Below are 19442 nucleotides of genomic sequence, written 5' to 3'. Positions count from 1 at the left end.
CACCAGGATTGCTGTGTTCCTGCTCCCAGTTTTCACAGCTCAGTTGCGCGCGCGTGTGTGTGTGTGTGTGTGTGTGTGTGTGTGTACCTGGTATTCATCACGTTGTGGGGACCAAATGTCCCCACAAGGATAGTAATACCAGTAGATTTTGACCTTGTGGGGACATTTCTTATGTCCCCATGAGGAAACAGGCTTATAAATCATGCACAAAGAGTTTTTTTGAGGAAGTAAAAGTTTGCACAATCTCCTGTGAGGGCTAGGTTTAGGTGTAGGGTAGGGTTAGGGCGATAGAAAATACGGTTTGTACAGTATGAAAACCATTACGCCTATGGAATGTCCCCATAAAACATGTAAACCCAACATGTGTGTGTGTGTGTGTGTGTGTGTGTGTGTGTGTGTGTGTGTGTGTGTGTGTGTGTGTGTGTACCTGGTATTCATCACGTTGTGGGGACCAAATGTCCCCACAAGGATAGGAATACCAGTAGATTTTGACCTTGTGGGGACATTTCTCAGGTCCCCATGAGGAAACAGGCTTATAAATCATGCACAATGAGTTTTTTTGAGGAAGTAAAAGTTTGCACAATCTCCTGTGTGGGCTAGGTTTAGGTGTAGGGCGATAGAAAGTACGGTTTGTACAGTATAAAAACCATTACGCCTATGGAATGTCCCCATAAAACATGTAAACCCAACATGCGTGTGTGTGTGTGTGTGTGTGTGTGTGTGTTTGTATGCAATGCTCACTGTTTTTCTTGTACATCAAGATTTCAAACGAGTTCATCTCATAGTTCTCGAAAGTCAGCCGAACTTTCTCACATGTGTCCTTATCTGTGAGCTCTCCGTACATGAAGCTGAGAGAGAAAAGATATGTAAATCACAATCAGAGGCAGATAAGAATTTACTGTAACAGTGAGAACTTCATTTCACTTTATTTTAGGGTGTGTTCACACTTGTCATGTTTGGTTTGATTAAAACGAACTCTGCATTTGCTCTGTTAGTGTGGTTCATTTAAGTAAGTGTGAATGCTGCCATCCGAACCCTGGTGCACACCAAACAAGCAGGCCACTAAAAAGATGGTCCGCTTCCAAATGAACAAAAACAGGAAGTAATGACAAGATGCGACGCTATGCGACATGATTTCACAAAGGGAACAAGTGGTGTATCCAAAACAAAATGAGCAGAGGGCAAACGTGGAGCAACATGGAGGTAAAGTGCTTTTTATGAGTGTTCTTAATCTAGCAGACGGCATTAGGTGTATTCGACTTAAAGCAAACGCTTTTTTTTCTTTTGTTTGTAGTGTTCTGTGAGTTCCGTCACAAAATATACATCATTCAAGCTGACCAATCAGGTTGTGAACGTACCACTATGCCTTTAGGTTCGCTGTCAAAAATGAGAGTGTAAACGCTAAATGAACCAGGACCAAATGTATCATTTTCCTTTTTGGTCCAGACCAAATGAACCAAACGAACCGGACAAGTGTGAACACACCCTTAAAAAAAAATTTAATTCGGTCATCATTAACTCCATTCTAAATTTGTTTGAATTTTTTTTTTTTTTTTTTTTTTTGTAAAACCCAAAAGGAGTTTAGCAGAATGGTGGTGCTGCTCTTTTGAATAAAATACAAGTGACCAGGGGCTTTCAAATTCCAAAAAGTGCCATAATAATAAGTAATATGTGACCCTGGGCCAAAAAAAAAAACAATCATGAGGTTAATTTTTTGTAATTGAGATGTATACATCTCATAAATAAGCATACGTATGATAAATAAGCTTTCTATTGATGTATATTGATGTATGGTTTGTTAGAATTGGACAGTATTTGGCCGAGATACAACAATTTGAAAATCAGAAATCTGAGTGTGCAAAAACAATTTAATATTGAGAAAATCGCCCTTAAAGTTGTCCACATGAAGATCTTAGCGATGCATATTACTATTTAAAAAATTAAGTTTTGATATATTTACGATTGGAAACTTACTAAATATCTTCATGGAACATGATATTTACTTAATATTCTAATGAGTTTTGTAATAAAAGAAAAATCAGTATTTTTGACCCATACAGTGTATTTTTGGCTATGGTTTAGTTTTGTGGTCCAGGGTCACATGAACCATGTGTTATGTCTTCCAAAAACATACCAGAGCATCATTGACAACATTATATGCTATTTATATGGTGTTTTTGAAGCTTGACAGCCCTGGTCACCATTCACTTTCACTGAGTGAAAAAATACCATGCTAAATTCAACCGTAATTTTATGAAGCTACAATAATAGTTTTTGTGCACAAAGAAACAAGAATACAACAATTTCTTCTCTTCCATTTATTTTAACAGCTTTTTTGAATGATATCCTTACTACTTTTCTGGGTCTTAAACATGTCGGTTACATTCTGTTAATGCAGGGTCAGAAAGCTCTTGGATTTCATCAAAAATATCTTAATTTGGGTCTTACTAACCCTTTAATTTTTTGAACACTACAGATTTTACAAGGGAAATAATGGGTGGGTCTGCTGCCTAGAGAAACTTTGTCATGGTAGGCAGATAAAATCAAAAGTTTACTGAAGACAAGTCCAGCTTTGCTTTACTGTAATGAGAGCAGCAGAGAGGCAGGAATGATACATTCAACAGACTTTACAAATGTGTTTCTCTTTGAGACATCTGGAGCTGTAACGCTAATGAGCTTGTCTTGTGTTGGGCATATCAAGGAAAAGTAAGAGTTTAAAGCTTGCTGGCTCACCAACTAAATTACAACCCCACAGAATGCAGCCACTTTCACCCTTACAACTCTATTTCTGACGTTTAGCATCTGCAAAAACTGCCACATTGGAATTTGTTTTAAATTACAGAAGGAATATATAACAGAATACATGCTTACAAATTGTGTTTTATATTTTTATATATTTTAAAATGTAATTTATTCCTGTGATGGCAAAGCTGAATTTTCAGCATCATTACTCAAGTTTTGAGTGTCCCATGATCCTTCAGAAATCATAAGAATATGCTCATTTGGTGCTTATAAAATAGTTGTGATAACTGTGATCCATTTTTTTCTGTGATGAAAAGAAATTTCAAAAGAACAGCATTTATTTGAAGTACTGTATACATATTACTGTCACTTTTGATGATTTAAATGCATCCTTACTAAATACAATTATTTATTTATTTTAAAATACTTATTAGAATCTAATTATTTTGCACTCTTCCCATATTCCACTCCACACAGTGTATAGTGTAGTACTATATACTGTACTGTATTGCATTGCATATTGTAATACAATATTGCACCGACATATACTAGGCTGTATTGTGGGAATACTTCATTACAAACAATATTGTACTATCTTGAATAATGTGCTAATACAGATAGAATTATATACTGTGCTATTTAATACTGTAAATAGTAAATTGCATACTGAATTCAAGGGCCTTACATAATTCAAGAACTTGCAATTCTATATTTTATAAATATGATCAATATGATGAGATAGAAAACTAGTACATGAAACCATGTCTGCATGAAGTCTGATACCTGCAAGTGCTGCTTTTCTGCATGACCTCAGCACGGTGGTAGCCGGACAGCTTACAGAAACCATCATTACTGTAAACGATGGGCCAGTCAACGATCTGGGCATTTCCCAACACAAAGTTTGTGTCTGTGAAAAGAGCACAGGAGGGTATGGGGAGGAAACAGGTGAGAGGAACCAGGCACAAAGTCAACAGTAAGAAAACTAAAGGTCGGTCGCTATGATAATGTCACATGAGGCAGGATGGGAAGACACTGTCATGGCAGCCGAAAGCCACTGATCTGACATGTTGATGGCAACACTGAGAATTTCAGCTTTGTTTTTACTGGTCTGTACACAAGTTAGGTAATCTCATATTATAGTACAACCCCGTTCAGACTAAAATAACAAGTTTATTTCTAAATGTTCCTTCTGACATCCTCTTCAAGCAGCAGATCAAGCTATTTTATACAGCTAAATATAGCTAGATGCAGCTGAGACCGGAAGCCAGACCCATACAATTTACAATTTACAAATGGCTGTGCCCACTCTTATAGGAAGAAAAAGGTGGATACAGTTTTCTTCTTGTTAAAGTAAACAGAAAAAACATATATATGATAGTCTCAGTCTTACACAGCCCACAAACCACCCACAAACTGTTGTGATCCATACTGCATAAAATAATTAGAAAGATCTGGCTGAAAAACATTGGTTTAAATATAATTGTGTGGCTTTACTGTAATAAATGTAAATCAGGGTGCATGGGTTTGTGTTTGGAAGTCTAAGAAATAACTAATTGCTGGATTTGCGGGGTTTTCGCATCAAATCTTTTAATTTATTTAAGAGTTTATAAGCAAGTAAATGAGATATGACTGCTCACACCTACATATTGCACCTAAACTATCACTGTTACATCAAAATAAACAGCTGTGGTTGCTTATACACATGTAATTCATTTCTGTATGGTTTTTAATGAGTATAAGCTGAAATGTTAAAGCTTATGTTTAACACTACTGTTCAAATTTTGGGGTCATAAAATAATACTTTATTTAGCAAGAACACATTAAATTAATCAAAACTTACTAAAAAAGACATGGTACAAAATGTTACAAAAGATTTCTATTTCGAATAAATATAGTTATTTTGAACTATTTTTCTATTTATCAAAGAATCCTGCAAAAAGTTTGCTGGTTTCCACAAAAATATTAAGGCCCTGATAGCACACGTACATCTGAGAGACGTCTATTTGATGTCTGCATTTACATCTGCAAGATATCTGCAAGACGTAGTTTGCTCATCTGCAATACGTCTATCTTATCAGATGTCAAATAGATGTCTTTAAGATGTTTATGATTTAAAATGTATATAAAATGGTCATCTTACAGACATCTGCCAGACATTTGTACACAGAAGATGCTTTTCAGATCAAGAGATCCTTAACAGACATCTTGCAGACGTACATGTGCTATCTGGGGCACAACTGTTTCCAACACTGATAATAGCATATCAGCTTATCAAAATGATAATGTAATGTCTACTGAATATTCAGCTTTGCCATGACAGATATAAATTACTTTTCAAAATATATCAAAACTGAAAACAGTTATTTTGCATTGTAATAATTTTCACAATATTACTGGTATTTCTGATCAAATAAATGCAGCCTTGGCAAGCAAAACAGGCTTCTTTAAAAAAAAAAAACTTACTAACCCCAAACTTTTGAACGGTAGTGAATGTCGTACCAAAATTCTGGCTGAACAAAATTAACTTATTTGACACCTGTAATACTGTGAGAAAGTAGCTAAAACACACAACCTGATACCCCACAAAACTTTCAAGCACTCTGCTATATGTCTTATTAATCTCACATTTCCAAATGCAAAAGTCAATTTGTGTTGTTCTGGAGTATCACAGACCTTCTCAATTAGCCTATAACTTCTACTCCTGTGTGAATTGTCCAAAAGTCTGTGTTGAAAACTCTCTTTGTCAGAGTCATCTGTAATGGGCTCCATCTCTGTAACCTTGCTTTAACCTTTCCTCTGATGTCTGTCAATGTTAGTGTGTTAGTGGCTAGCGTGTTAAGCAGGCTATCAGGCTGATTAGCTGACAGTAGTGATTTAGCGGCTGCTGAGTAAGCCAGTAGCACTTTTAACAAAGTGTATCTCAGAGCTTGAGCAAGCTCACGGTAACACTATACAACCTGTAATCCGAGATAAAAGAATTAGAAACTGTAGTCTGTCAAGAATGAGGAACTTGTGAAGACCTTTACAGTATTTAAAAGTAATAAACTGCCCTTATCTAAGCGTTGTCCTTACGTAATATGTAAACCGCAAACAGAATTATGACTCGTAGCCTATATATATATATATATACATACAGTAAAGTTCATAAAACAAAAAATTTTGTCACAGATTTGCTTTTTTGTTTACTTAAAAATAGTTCAGACTTTTATGTATTTCTTATTCATTTTACCTCAGCATTTTTAACCCACATTTTTCAAAATCCTAAAAATTAGGTTTGAATTCCAAATTTTGACCCCCACTGTAAATAAAATATGCAAACAGTTATATATGGGGAACGTTACTTTAAAAAGTAATGCATTACAATAAAAAATTGCATTACTTAGTTACTTTTTATGGAAAGTAATGCATTACATCACCAGTCAAAAGTTTTTGAACAGTAAGATTTTTAATGTTTTTTAAGGAAGTCGCTTCTGCTCACCAAGCCTGCATTTATTTGATCCAAAATACAGCAAAAACTGTACAGTTTTATTTTTCAATTATTTTTATTATAATATAAATTTTCAGCATCATTTCTCCAGTCTTCAGTGTCACATGATCCTTCAGAAATCATTCTAATATGCTGATTTCCTCAAGAACCATTTTTTTAATATTATTGTCGATATTTTAAAAAGTTGAGTACATTTTTTTAGGAATCTTTGATGAATTAATAATTATAGAAATTAATACTTTTATTTAGCTAGGTTGATCAAAAGTGATGAAATGAATTCTTTTCTCATCAAAGAAATTGAAAAAAGTTCTACTCAGCTCTTTTCAACATAATAATAATAATAATAAATATTGTTTGAGCAGCACATCAGATTATTAGAATGATTTCTTACGGATCATGTGAATGGACCAATTATGCTAAAAAAACAGCTTTGAAATCATTAAATTATAAATTTACATTTAAAATATATTCAGATAGAAAACATTTCAAATAGTAAAAAATATTTCACAATTTTACAGTTTTTGCTGTTACTTGGAAAACAGAAGAGACTTCTTTAAAAAACATGAAAAATCTTACTGTTCAAAAACTTTTGACTGGTAGTGTACATATTTACATACAGTAAAGTTCATAAAATTAAATCATTTGTGTGATCAGTGTCACATATTTGCTTGTTTGTATATTTAAAAATACTCCAGACTCTTAAATATTTCATATTTATTTTACCTCAGCATTTTTTAACCCACCTTTTTCAAAATCCTAAAAAAAATTATTTTTATTTTTTTTTTTTTTTTGAGGTTTGAATCCTAAACTTTTTGGCCCTAGACTTTTGCGTGTAAATATGCAATCAGCTCTCATACACATAGTGTTAAAAGTAATGCATTACAATATTGTGTTACTCCATAAAAAAAGTAACAAATTACAATACTCCTCTACTTTTTATGAAAAGTAATGCATTACATTACTTTTGTGTAACTTTTTGACACCTGGGCTTGTTTTTTTTTTTTTTTTGACTGTAAAAGATTGTTCACACTGAAAGTAAGATTAATAAGCCTCAGGCTAAAGCAAGTGCCTATTGATCTACACTTTACTCCCAATTTCTCTCAGCATGGAACAGGAGAGGTATCAGTGAATAAAAGAAATAAAGAAATTTGCATTACTTATTTGAAAAAGTAATCTGATTACATTGTTCGCATTACTTGCAATGCATTACCCCCAACGTTGTATACATTTATATTTCATTATAAAACAATTCCTTCACCTCATTCAGACATAACAACATGAATGGCATCATTTTTCACTTTGACTGCACATATGACGGAAACACAGACAGACATTTCATCTTTCTACGGCTAATGCTTGTGGAGGGTAAATGTGAGATGAGCAATGTGGAAGGGCAGCATCAGAATCAGAAGTGAAGGGAAACTAAGATCTATGATATCAATTGATTTAGGAGCATGGTGGTGGATTTGCCACAGAGCACAGTTCTCCTCTACTGAGCATGAACACAGGAAGTTCACTCCACACTGAAACAAACACACACGTGGACTCACACGCACCACTATGGAGGGAAAACGTTCCATGCCAACATTTGTTATTTTACAGCAAGTGCTGTCAGCGCTGAATGAGGACCAGGGAGCAACATCTGCATGGTTATTTTCACCAGCATTGAAATATCAACAGCACTGTTAAACCACTTTAACACTTTAAAACCACAAAAGACTTTGATCAGGCTTTTCATTACAATTCAGACTATCAGTTTGTAAATTAACAAAAATTGTTATAGAACAATATTTAATGTCGAAAGGGAACTAGAAAGAAAGAGAGAGAGGGAAGAAGGGAGGGGAGGAAAGACAGAAGGCAAGAGATAGAGAAAGAGAGAGGGAGAGATAATGGAGGGATGGAAGAGGTTAAAGCACAAGTGTTCTGCTCAGTGAGGTTTATACCTGTGTGTCTATGTGATAATGTCCAAACTGGAAGTTAAAGGAAACAGAAAAAGAGTTAAAATAATACACAAACACCATTAAGGAAGAGGAATTCATCCTCCTGTTGTTCTTCTTCTCCAAGATGGCCAGCAACCCTATATGACCAAGCAGGTCATTCAGACATCAATGTTTACAGTAGAAGTCCTACTTAAATAAAAAGTACATCTTTTCGATATTTCGAATGGCACAGGTAGAGGTCGGGGCAACTGGGCAGTTGTGAACATCTGATGTTCGATTAGTTTTGAATGGCCATTTGCATGCAACGAAACTGCATAAATAAGAAAAGCGGTCCTGATGGATAAACATCAATAAAAGAGATCTTTGGTTCTATTTTAAGGAGCTTACAGAGGGTGCAAGAACACAGTCGGATCTCACAGATAGTGCTGGTGAAGATCCTCAGCCAGTTTTCAACCTTTCAGCACTCTTAAATATTCATTGCTATTAAATATTAATTTAACCTAAAGTTGTTCTCTATCCCACAAAGCATGCTGATGGAAGGATGTATGAGAACAACTCAAATGGGGATAGAGCAGCACTTGCTGTCACGCAGAGAATACGGAATAACATCTCAATGTTCCTGCAGCCTCTTTTTAAGTATTTTATACAGTCTGCTTTACAAATAGATTATGCATTATATAAATACATTTTATATATAGCCTATTTATAGACTATATAATTAAAAAATCGAAAAAAAAATATTTGTAATGATAAAACTGTTTATTCAACGTTTGTTCGTAATTTCAAGTTAACACAAAAAAACTAATAAATTATCTATCGTAAAACATTCACTACAGAATGCACCTTGCGTTTTTCCGCCTGAACTGACACCTTTAACTTTCTAGTTCGTGTAGTTATTTAAGTATTTTGTCAAAAGTACGTTGCCTTTATGTAAAGGTTTCTTCTAAGTCTCTTACTCGTGTACCCAAAAGTTTGTTCTTTCTTTGTTTTATCTGCGACACTACCCCTGTACTCTTTTTGTATGTGCGCTGCTTTGGATGTGGCGGTGCGTCTTACCGTTAGACCGTCGTACAATATTTTCCAGAAAAGTGTTTTGTGGAGCCACTAGTCCTCTGCGTCCCCCGGCCATCACGGCGGGTCATGCGCTCCAGTGAATGCCCGGACCGGTCAGCATAAAGTACCCGCACAGGTCTCCGGTGTGCCTGTCGTCCACATGCCGCTGCCGCATCCAGTGATGTGTGGACCCGTGGCTCTCCTCACGCTCTCCTCTCTCCTCCACCCCATTGAGTCTTCGCGATCGGATTAAACTGGCAAAACAGCGCCATCTATTGACTCGTGTGAGGCTGAAGGTGTTCCAGTGTGAATCAAAAGATGGCGCTGGTTCGTCGTAGTAGACGTTTATTAAAATGTAGCAATTCCAGTCTCTTAACTCCATCTGCTGGTGGATATAGTATTAATTGGAACAGTTGCCGTCGATGTAAATTAGAAAGAGTTCAAAGAGATGGCCAAAAATTAAAACTCGATCGGGCTATCATTTACTCGATCGGGCTATCATTTACATTTACTGACCAGGCTGGGAGAGTGACCAAAACCCCTCTAAAACCAGCCTGCTGACCAGCTATGACAAGCTAAAACCAGGCTGGTTGACCAACTAAAACCAGCCAACTAGTCTATTTTCTTTCACGATGCAGCAAACATAAAAAAAAAACTATTAAAAAAAAACATTTTAAACCGTTTAACTCATAATAATAATCGGTTAAAATTCTTACGGTCGGTTAACGGTTGCTGGTCCTTAGCTGATTTATGATGGTCCTTTTCCTGGTTTATGCTGGTCCTTGACACATGACCAGCCATGGACCAGCATAAACCAGCAAAGAACCAACATAAACAAGCTAAGGACCACCTTAAACCAGCATCAAAACATACCTAACCAGCATCCCAACATAAAAACTACCTAACCAGCATATGCTGTTTTTTTCACCAGGGTGAATCATTTATTCTTTTAATCTTTTTTCAAAACAGTTCACAAAATTCTAATCTTTCATTGTAAAACAATTGAAAGCAGGGGGAAAATCTCATTATGAAATAAATGTTGTTGTTTTTTTTCCAATGCATGTTCACCACAATTATTGGCACTGAAAGAAATTCTTGTGAGTAAAATTTCTCTGAAGTATATTCTTATTCATATTTTTTTTTAGCACACCAGGGTGACTAGGAGCATGAAATTGTCCAGCCACAACTTCCTGTCGCACAGGATTATAAATGAGGAATACTACGGCCAAATTTCCTTAATCGTCCATCACAAGAAGTAAAACCAAAGAATATAGTTCTGATCGGTGAGGCTTTACAAAATAGAAAGTGGCTGTAAGAAAAGCACTTAACCATTTAATCCAATCAACAGAAAATGTTACAAATCCACCTCGAAGATGACGTGTGTTTATATCGTCCTAATACAGAGTGAGGATGAGAGTTTGAATTGACAAAGACTCTCTGTCACGTTTCAACAAAGAGGTCAGGGTCCAAATGCAGGTAAGAGAAGTGATTTAATCAACTAAAAACAAATAAACACAAACAAATCAAAAGGCCAACATGGCACACACAACAGGGTCTCGACAGGAGCAGGATGCACACGAAGACTGGAAACAGAGACAAGAAACAATGCAGACTCACAAGAGTGGTGGGAGAATGAAGATATTAAAGACTGTGGTAATAGTGAACAGCTGTGGGAGAAACAGGTGACATAATCAAGATAGGTGTACACGATCAGGGGAGTGAAAGTGCGGGAGGAAGTGAAACAGCGACATCGTGTGGAGAAGGGAAAAGCTGCAGCCCAGAGTCATGACATTACCCCCCCTCTAGGGAACGGCTTCCAGACGTTTCCAAAAAAAAATTTTGGAGGGAGGAGGAACGGGGGATAGTGAATCAGGGGGAGGGATGGCGGGCCGGAGATAGCAGTCGCCGCCGCATCAGGAACGGAGATAGCGGTCACTGCCGCGTCAGGAACAGAGATAGCGGTCGCCGCTGCATCAGGAACAGAGATAGCGGTCACTGCCGCGTCAGGAACAGAGATAGCGGTCGCCGCCGCATCAGGAACAGAGATAGCGGACGCCGCCGCATCAGGAACAGAGATAGCGGTCGCCGCCGCATCAGGAACAGAGATAGCGGACGCCGCCGCATCAGGAACAGAGATAGCGGTCACTGCTGCGTCAGGAACAGAGATAGCGGTCGCCGCTACATCAGGAACAGAGATAGCGGTCACTGCCGCATCAGGAACAGAGATAGCGGACGCCGCCGCATCAGGAACAGAGATAGCGGACGCCGCCGCATCAGGAACAGAGATAGCGGACGCCGCCGCATCAGGAACAGAGGTAGCGGTCACCGCCGCATCAGGAACAGAGGTAGCGGTCGCCGCCGCATCAGGAACAGAGATAGCGGACGCCGCCGCATCAGGAACAGAGGTAGCGGTCACCGCCGCATCAGGAACAGAGGTAGCGGTCACCGCCGCATCAGGAACAGAGGTAGCGGTCGCCGCCGCATCAGGAACAGAGATAGCGGACGCCGCCGCATCAGGAACAGAGATAGCGGTCGCCACCGCATCAGGAACAGAGATAGCGGACGCCGCCGCATCAGGAACAGAGGTAGCGGTCACCGCCGCGTCAGGAACAGAGATAGCGGTCACTGCCGCGTCAGGAACAGAGATAGCGGTTGCCGCCGCATCAGGAACAGAGATAGCGGACGCCGCCGCATCAGGAACAGAGGTAGCGGTCGCCGCCGCATCAGGAACAGAGGTAGCGGTCGCCGCCGCATCAGGAACAGAGATAGCGGACGCCGCCGCATCAGGAACAGAGATAGCGGTCGCCACCGCATCAGGAACAGAGATAGCGGACGCCGCCGCATCAGGAACAGAGGTAGCGGTCACCGCCGCGTCAGGAACAGAGATAGCGGTCACTGCCGCGTCAGGAACAGAGATAGCGGTTGCCGCCGCATCAGGAACAGAGATAGCGGACGCCGCCGCTTCAGGACATCCCCCCCGTCTCGGGAACAGAGCGGGTGGTCGTCGCCGCCCCAAAGCGGGCGCACACCGCCACCAAGCGGGGGGACGCCGCATCCCTGAAAAAATTCTTCCCCTCTGGACCCATTTTGGGAGTCTGCATTCTGTCACGTTTCAACAAAGAGGTCAGGGTCCAAATGCAGGTAAGAGAAGTGATTTAATCAACTAAAAACAAATAAACACAAACAAATAAAAAGGCCAACACGGCACACACAACAGGGTCTCGACAGGAGCAGGATGCACACGAAGACTGGAAACAGAGACAAGAAACAATGCAGACTCACAAGAGTGGTGGGAGAATGAAGATATTAAAGACTGTGGTAATAGTGAACAGCTGTGGGAGAAACAGGTGACATAATCAAGACAGGTGTACACGATCAGGGGAGTGAAAGTGCGGGAGGAAATGAAACAGCAACATCGTGTGGAGAAGGGAAAAGCTGCAGCCCAGAGTCATGACACTCTCCAAAGATCACAGCTGGAGAACTGCAGAGATTTTGGGGACAGAAAGCCTAAAAAAAGTCAAATAGCCCTTACATCATCATGTGTTGTTTGGGAGGGTTTCCAGAAAAATCCGGCTTACACATCCATAAAAAACAGCATATTCAGTTGTCAGACACGACTGGAAATTCAATTGGCACTGGCTTCTATGGTCAGATGAAACTAAAAAAAAAGAGCTCTTTGGCAACGAACACTCAAGATGGGTTTGGTGCAAATAGGTATTAAAAGTATCCCATGCCCACAGTTAAATATACTGCTGGATCTTTAATGTTGTAAGCCTATTTTTGGATAGAGATCCTGGACATCAGATACATGGCATCATGGTTTCTATTAAATACCAACAGAAAAAAAAAACTAAATGCCTTTGTTAGAAATCTTATAATGGGTCGTGGTTGGATCTTCCATCAGGACAATGATCCAAAATTAACATCAGTGTCACTGAGGACAAAATTAAGCTTCTGCCATGGCCATCCAAGTTCCCTGAAATGAACCCTATAGAAAATGAATGGGGTGAACTGAAGAGGTGGTGCACCAATATAGAGCTGGGAATCTGAAGGATCTGGAGTTATTCTGTATGAAATAATGGTCTCTGATCTCTTGCCAGGTGTTCAAACTCATCAGACATTATAGGAGAGACTCAGAGCTGTTATCTTGGGAAAATGACTAATTGGGTGCCAATAATTGTGGCCAACATTATCTAGAGAAAAACATGTGGTCAAACATTTATTTCATAATGAGATTTCCTCCCACCCCGCCACTTTCCATTGTTTTACTTCAATAAAAGGTAAGAATTTTGTGAATTTTTGGAATAAAATATCTAAAGGATAAACAATGCAGCTGCATTTGCTCATATTTATCAAGGGTGCCAATATTTTTGGAGGGCAATGTATATAATTCACAAGTAAATTTTTAAAATGTCCTTGAAATTGTATATCATGTCACAGGGGAATCTCCAGTTCAGTTAAATTCAGTGCACTGTCAGAAAATCTATCATCAAGATAAATAATATGTATAAAACATCACAAATCTCTATAGAGTTGACTCTGCAGTCCATTGCTGTTTGCAGATGTTGGCGTTATAGCTTAAAACAGCAGCAAATTGGGTTCCTGCACAACATGGGTTAACCTCAAGAACATAAAAATAATGAGATTCCAAAAAAGACCTAGTAACCAAGACCACAAATATAGCTTCAAGCTAGGTAACTAAGTCCCTAGAACATACTCAAAACTATCTGTGTATAAATATCAGCAGCACCACAGAAAACGTCAACAAGATTGTGTCTTCAGAGACATGGCACAAAGGGCATTATGTTGCAAAATCAGAATCTGGCTAAAAATAATCAAACCTGTCATAGACCCCACTTGTGCTCTACGAATGTAAAGTCAAAAGTAGAAAGTGTGCAGGTACAATTCTGCCTTATGATTAAGACAAAACTCCTCATAATAAATCATATTATGATGTACAGTCGTGGCGAAAAGTTTTGAGAATTACATAAATATTGGAAATTGGAAAAGTTGCTGCTTAAGTTTTTATAATAGCAATTTGCATATACTCCTGAATGTTATGAAGAGTGATCAGATGAATTGCATAGTCCTTCTTTGCCATGAAAATGAACTTAATCCCGAAAAAACTTTCCACTGCATTTCATTGCTGTCATTAAAGGACCTGCTGAGATCATTTCAGTAATCGTCTTGTTAACTCAGATGAGAATGTTGACTAGCACAAGGCTGGAGATCATTATGTCAGGCTGATTGGGTTAGGATGGCAGACTTGACATGTTAAAAGGAGGGTGATGCTTGAAATCATTGTTCTTCCATTGTTAACCATGGTGACCTGCAAAGAAATGCGTGCAGCCATCATTGCGTTGCATAAAAATGGCTTCACAGGCAAGGATATTGTGGCTACTAAGATTGCACCTAAATCAACAATTCATAGGATCATCAAGAACTTCAAGGAAAGAGGTTCAATTCTTGTTAAGAAGGCTTCAGGGCATCCAAGAAAGTCCAGCAAGCGCCAGGATCGTCTCCTAAAGAGGATTCAGCTGCGGGATCGGAGTGCCACCAGTGCAGAGTTTGCTCAGGAATGGCAGCAGGTAGGTGTGAGCGCATCTGCACGCACAGTGAGGCCAAGACTTTTGGAAGATGGCCTGGTGTCAAGAAGGGCAGCAAAGCCACTTCTCTCCAAAAAAAAAAAAAAACATCAGGGACAGATTGATCTTCTGCAAAAAGTATGGCGAATGGACTGCTGAGGACTGGGGCAAAGTCATATTCTCTGATGAAGCCTCTTTCCGATTGTTTGGGGCATCTGGAAAAAGGCTTGTCCGGAGAAGAAAAGGTGAGCACTACCATCAGTCCTGTGTCATGCCAACAGTAAAGCATCCTGAGACCATTCATGTGTGGGGTTGCTTCTCATCCAAGGGAGTGGGCTCACTCACAATTTATGCAAAAGTGATAACTAAGTGGCTCGGGGACCAAAACGTTGAAATTTTGGGTCCGTGGCCTGGAAACTCCCCAGATCTTAATCCCATTGAAAACTTGTGGTCAATCCTCAAGAGGCGGGTGGACAAACAAAAACCCACTAATTCTGACAAACTCCAAGAAGTGATTATGAAAGAATGGGTTGCTATCAGTCAGGATTTGGCCCAGAAGTTGATTGAGAGCATGCCCAGTCGAATTGCAGAGGTCCTGAAAAAGAAGGGCCAACACTGCAAATACTGACTCTTTGCATAAATGTCATGTAATTGTTGTTAAAAGCCTTTGAAACGTACAAAGTGCTTGTAATTCTATTTCAGTACATCACAGAAACAACTGAAACAAAGATCTAAAAGCAGTTTAGCAGCAAACTTTGTGAAAACTAATATTTGTGTCATTCTCAAAACTTTTGGCCACGACTGTACTGTTAAATTCATTGTTTGTTCAAATTGATAAATTTAACAACATATGGACAGTTTTGATAGTAAGATGTGAAAGGTGTAAATTGTATTTAGTTCACATTCTGAGACAAAACATTTACTTTCAGGGTCCACAATAAGGTTTTACAGACATCCAAACTGGCACTTTATGGGTAAATTTTTTTAAATTGAGATTTATACATTATTTGAAGCTGAATAAATAAGCTGTGTCTATGGTTTGTTAAGGAAGGACATTATTTGACCATGATACAAAAACTATTTGCTAATCTATATTGAAAATCTGCAAAAATATTAAGAAAATCATCTTTAAAGTTGTCCAAATGAAGTTCTTAGCAATGCATATTACTAATCAAAAAGGTTAATATATTTACGGTAGGAAATTTAAAAAACATCTACATGGAACATGATCTTTACTTAATATCCTAATGATTTTTGGCATAAAAGAGAAATGGATAATTTTGACCCATACAATGTAATTGTAGCTATGTCTACAAATATACCCGACTGGTTTTGTGGTCCAGGCTCACATTTATTATGGCTAAATACATCATGTCATAATCATAAATGAACCATAATTTAACCCATTTTAGCTCCGACAATAAAAACAAAATATGGAGGTTACATTCATTATAAAGCACTGCAGAGTGCTTATAATTATTTTTTTTTTGGAAGTTTCTGATGATTTTACACTCAGTATTTCAGATTTTTAGTATGGCCTTTGAAAGCATTTTGAGATTTGACCTTTTGATTCAAAGACCACTGGCAATCAAATCCACACAGGTAGTCATTGACCTTTACCACTTTACCACTGCAACCAGGAAGCCGAACTTTGGTTTTATATCATTTTATATGACAATGCTCATAGCCTAACTCTAGCCAGCTTTAGGGACTTAATTAAAATGTCAACCCTCAGTCATCTGTTTCAGATGTCAATCATTTTGAGATTCACGTGCCATGTTACATAAACTATGAAAATAGTTATCTTCTATCTTCCAATGTTTAGTAAGCTCAGGGTATGATGTTTATCTAATCGATCAGGGAAGCTGTAAATTTTTAGAGATCTTAATGACTTTGATCATTCTCAGCATTTCTAATCATATCTAATCAGATTCAAGATCTGCACTCCTGAACCTCCAAACACAAACACACCCACATGACGATAAAAACTGGATAAATACACAGTCAGGTCCATATTGTCACGTTTTCCACAGGAATACACGAACAACGACGTAGTAAAAGACGTATATTTAATAAATCCAACGAAAACTGGGCTGACGACTCCATGGGGCCGACCGACGGAGGAGGAGCAGGTGGTGGTAGAGCCCAAGGCGGAGACGGAAAGCCGATGGTCATGGGTGACACCGCGGATCCGGAGGGCCAAGGCGGAACCCAAGGTTCTGGCGACCAAGGCGAAGATGGAGGTCCGGAGGTCCGCGGCGGAGCCAGAGCGACAGAGGACCGAGGCTGTGCCCATGGGAGGGAGGAGGTCCACAGAGCTGGTGGGACGGAGCGACGAGGGGCAGCCGGAGGAGTAGAGTCCAGAGGCGAAGGTGGGGCGACGACTGACCAGGGCGGAGCCGGAGGGACGATGGAGCCCGGTGGAGCTGGTGAACCAACGGCAGAGACGAGGGTGCAGAGAGCCAGGGTGGAGCCGCAGGGTCGGAGGGCCGAGGCGGAGTCTAGGACTCTAAGGCTGGAGGTGATGGATACTCCAGCCATGACACCGATGGAGACTGGCAGACCCGCGGCGAACCCACCGCACAGATGGTGGACTGAGGGTGAGCAAGGGGACAGACAGAAGACAGCGGGGATTCTGGAAGGCTGGACGGAAACAGCGGAGATTCAGGACGGCTGGACAGAACCAGCGGAGATTCAGGATAGCTGGATGGAACCAGCGGAGATTCAGGATAGCTGGATGGAACCAGCGGAGATTCAGGCATAGACAGAAGAGGGAGGGTGGATGGGAAATCCAGGCAGACAGGTATTTCCGTGACAAAGTCTATTAAGTCCCCAGAGTTGTGCTCATGCTCACCCCCAGTGGTGGTGTAGTGGGCAGGGCTCTCTACCGCCCTCTCTTGCTCCACGAAGCACTCCACTGTCGCAGATGTAGTGGCCGGCTCTCGCACCTGGTCGGAAGTTATGACCCCGTCAGCGCTCCATACTTCTGTCGCTCCGGGCTCGGGCTTCCCGTCTACGAATGGCTCGTAATCTGTGGGTCGGGGTGGCTGGCTGGGCTCTGGGTCCGGAGTGGCACTGGCGAGATTATCCACGGAACAGGCGGGGAACGAGGGTCTGTTTCTCGCCAGTGTCCACTTAACAAACGCGGCGAAATCTGCTCGAAGGCCGTCCTCGGATGACGGCGCTCTGCATGATGCGTTAAGGCTGGCTTCATAAAACGCACAGAGCGCGTTGTCCGGGTAGCTGGTGTATGGAGTTAGAATTGTTGCTTAATTCCAAATAAATACATTATGATCCACAAATAAATGTAAAGCGATAGACAAAAACCAAGCATAATCACAAAATAAATAAAATGAGATCCACAAATAAATCTTAGAGTTCCACAAACATGAATTATATTCACAAGTAAAAAAAATTTGAATTGCAAATAAAAAACATACTCACAAATTTTTATTTTTCCCCTTAATTTTGATCTCTTAACGTTCTATATGGAAATGATACTGTAAACACTTGACATATGCAATATGACTGAGTTTTACTGGAATGTAGTTTCATGAGTTCCCTCTTACTGATAATAAACTTAGTGAAAGGTTGTGCGTGTTTGGCGTGCTGTCCGGGAGAGGGCCTCGAGCTCGGTGGTAATTGCCGAGCCCGGGGCTCTCCCCCGCCCAGGGGGAGGGGTCCGAGCTCAGCACTGGCCCGAACCCTATAAGCGCTCCCCAAAAGGCTAGCAATTACTTGCAGGACAGCAGCCAAAACGGCACCCCAAAGAAGGCTTGGACTTAAGGGATGCTGGACGTTCGCTGTAGTTGCGGGCGTTGGTGCGTGATGGAGATGAGGGAGGAGCTCCGCCGGGTACTGCTGGGGAAAAATAGGACAACTCCTAAGGAAAGGCGACTGCTGTGGCAGTGGGGCACTTTTTTTAAAAAATGGATGGGGCTCCTGCGGGAGAGGGAGTTAATTAGTAGAGGCTCCGGCGGGAGCGGACGCTGCTGCTGCAGTGTGGAAGAAGGCTGAGGGCTCCTGCGGGAGCTGGCACTGCGGTACGGGGAAGATGCTTCTGCGGAAGCGGGCTCTGCAGCGGCAGAGAAGGGTTGTAAATATGGGCTCCAGCGGGAGTGAACACTGCTGCGGCAGTGTGGGGAAAAGGGGGGGGGGGGCTAGGGGCTCCTGCGGGAGCTGGCACTGCGGTGCGGGGAAGATGCTTCTGCGGAAGCGGGCTCTGCTGCGGCAGAGAAAAGGAGGGGGGGGCTCCTGCGGGAGCTGGCACTGCGGTGCTGGGAAGATGCTTCTGCGGAAGCGGGCTCTGCTGCGGCAGAGAGGGGGGGGCTCCTGCAGGAGCTGGCACTGCGGTGCGGGGAAGATGCTTCTGCGGAAGCGGGCTCTGCTGCGGCAGAGAAGGGGGGGGGGCTCCTGCGGGAGCTGGCACTACGGTGCGGGGAAGATGCTTCTGCGGAAGCGGGCTCTGCTGCGGCAGAGAAGGGGGGGACTCCTGCGGGAGCTGGCACTGCGGTGCTGGGAAGATGCTTCTGCGGAAGCGGGCTCTGCTGCGGCAGAGAAGGGATGTAAATATGGGCTCTAGCGGGAGTGAACACTGCTGCGGCGGTGTGGGGAAAAGGGGTTTGGGGGGGCGGG

At 41.0% G+C, this 19442-nt stretch overlaps 1 protein-coding gene across 2 annotated transcripts in view; it reads right to left on the bottom strand.

Annotated features, from left to right (window-relative positions):
• The window catches only part of kcnh1a (potassium voltage-gated channel, subfamily H (eag-related), member 1a), a 78784-nt gene extending 69486 nt beyond the window's left edge, over window positions 1-9298 (bottom strand). For both annotated transcript variants that reach the window (XM_073827079.1, XM_073827080.1), the window contains exons 1-3: window positions 9226-9298; window positions 3526-3649; window positions 742-848 (exon numbers count right to left, since the gene is read on the bottom strand). In XM_073827079.1, the coding sequence (XP_073683180.1) occupies window positions 742-848; window positions 3526-3649; window positions 9226-9298 (304 nt within the window). The remainder of the gene's footprint in view (window positions 1-741; window positions 849-3525; window positions 3650-9225) is intronic.
• Between the last annotated feature and the right edge of the window lie 10144 nt (window positions 9299-19442).

Source organism: Garra rufa, chromosome 21 (assembly GCF_049309525.1).
Source record: "Garra rufa chromosome 21, GarRuf1.0, whole genome shotgun sequence".
Lineage (NCBI taxonomy): Eukaryota > Metazoa > Chordata > Actinopteri > Cypriniformes > Cyprinidae > Garra > Garra rufa.
The sequence above is the reverse complement of the archived record's forward strand: the minus strand, read 5'-3'. Positions and strand labels throughout refer to the sequence as shown.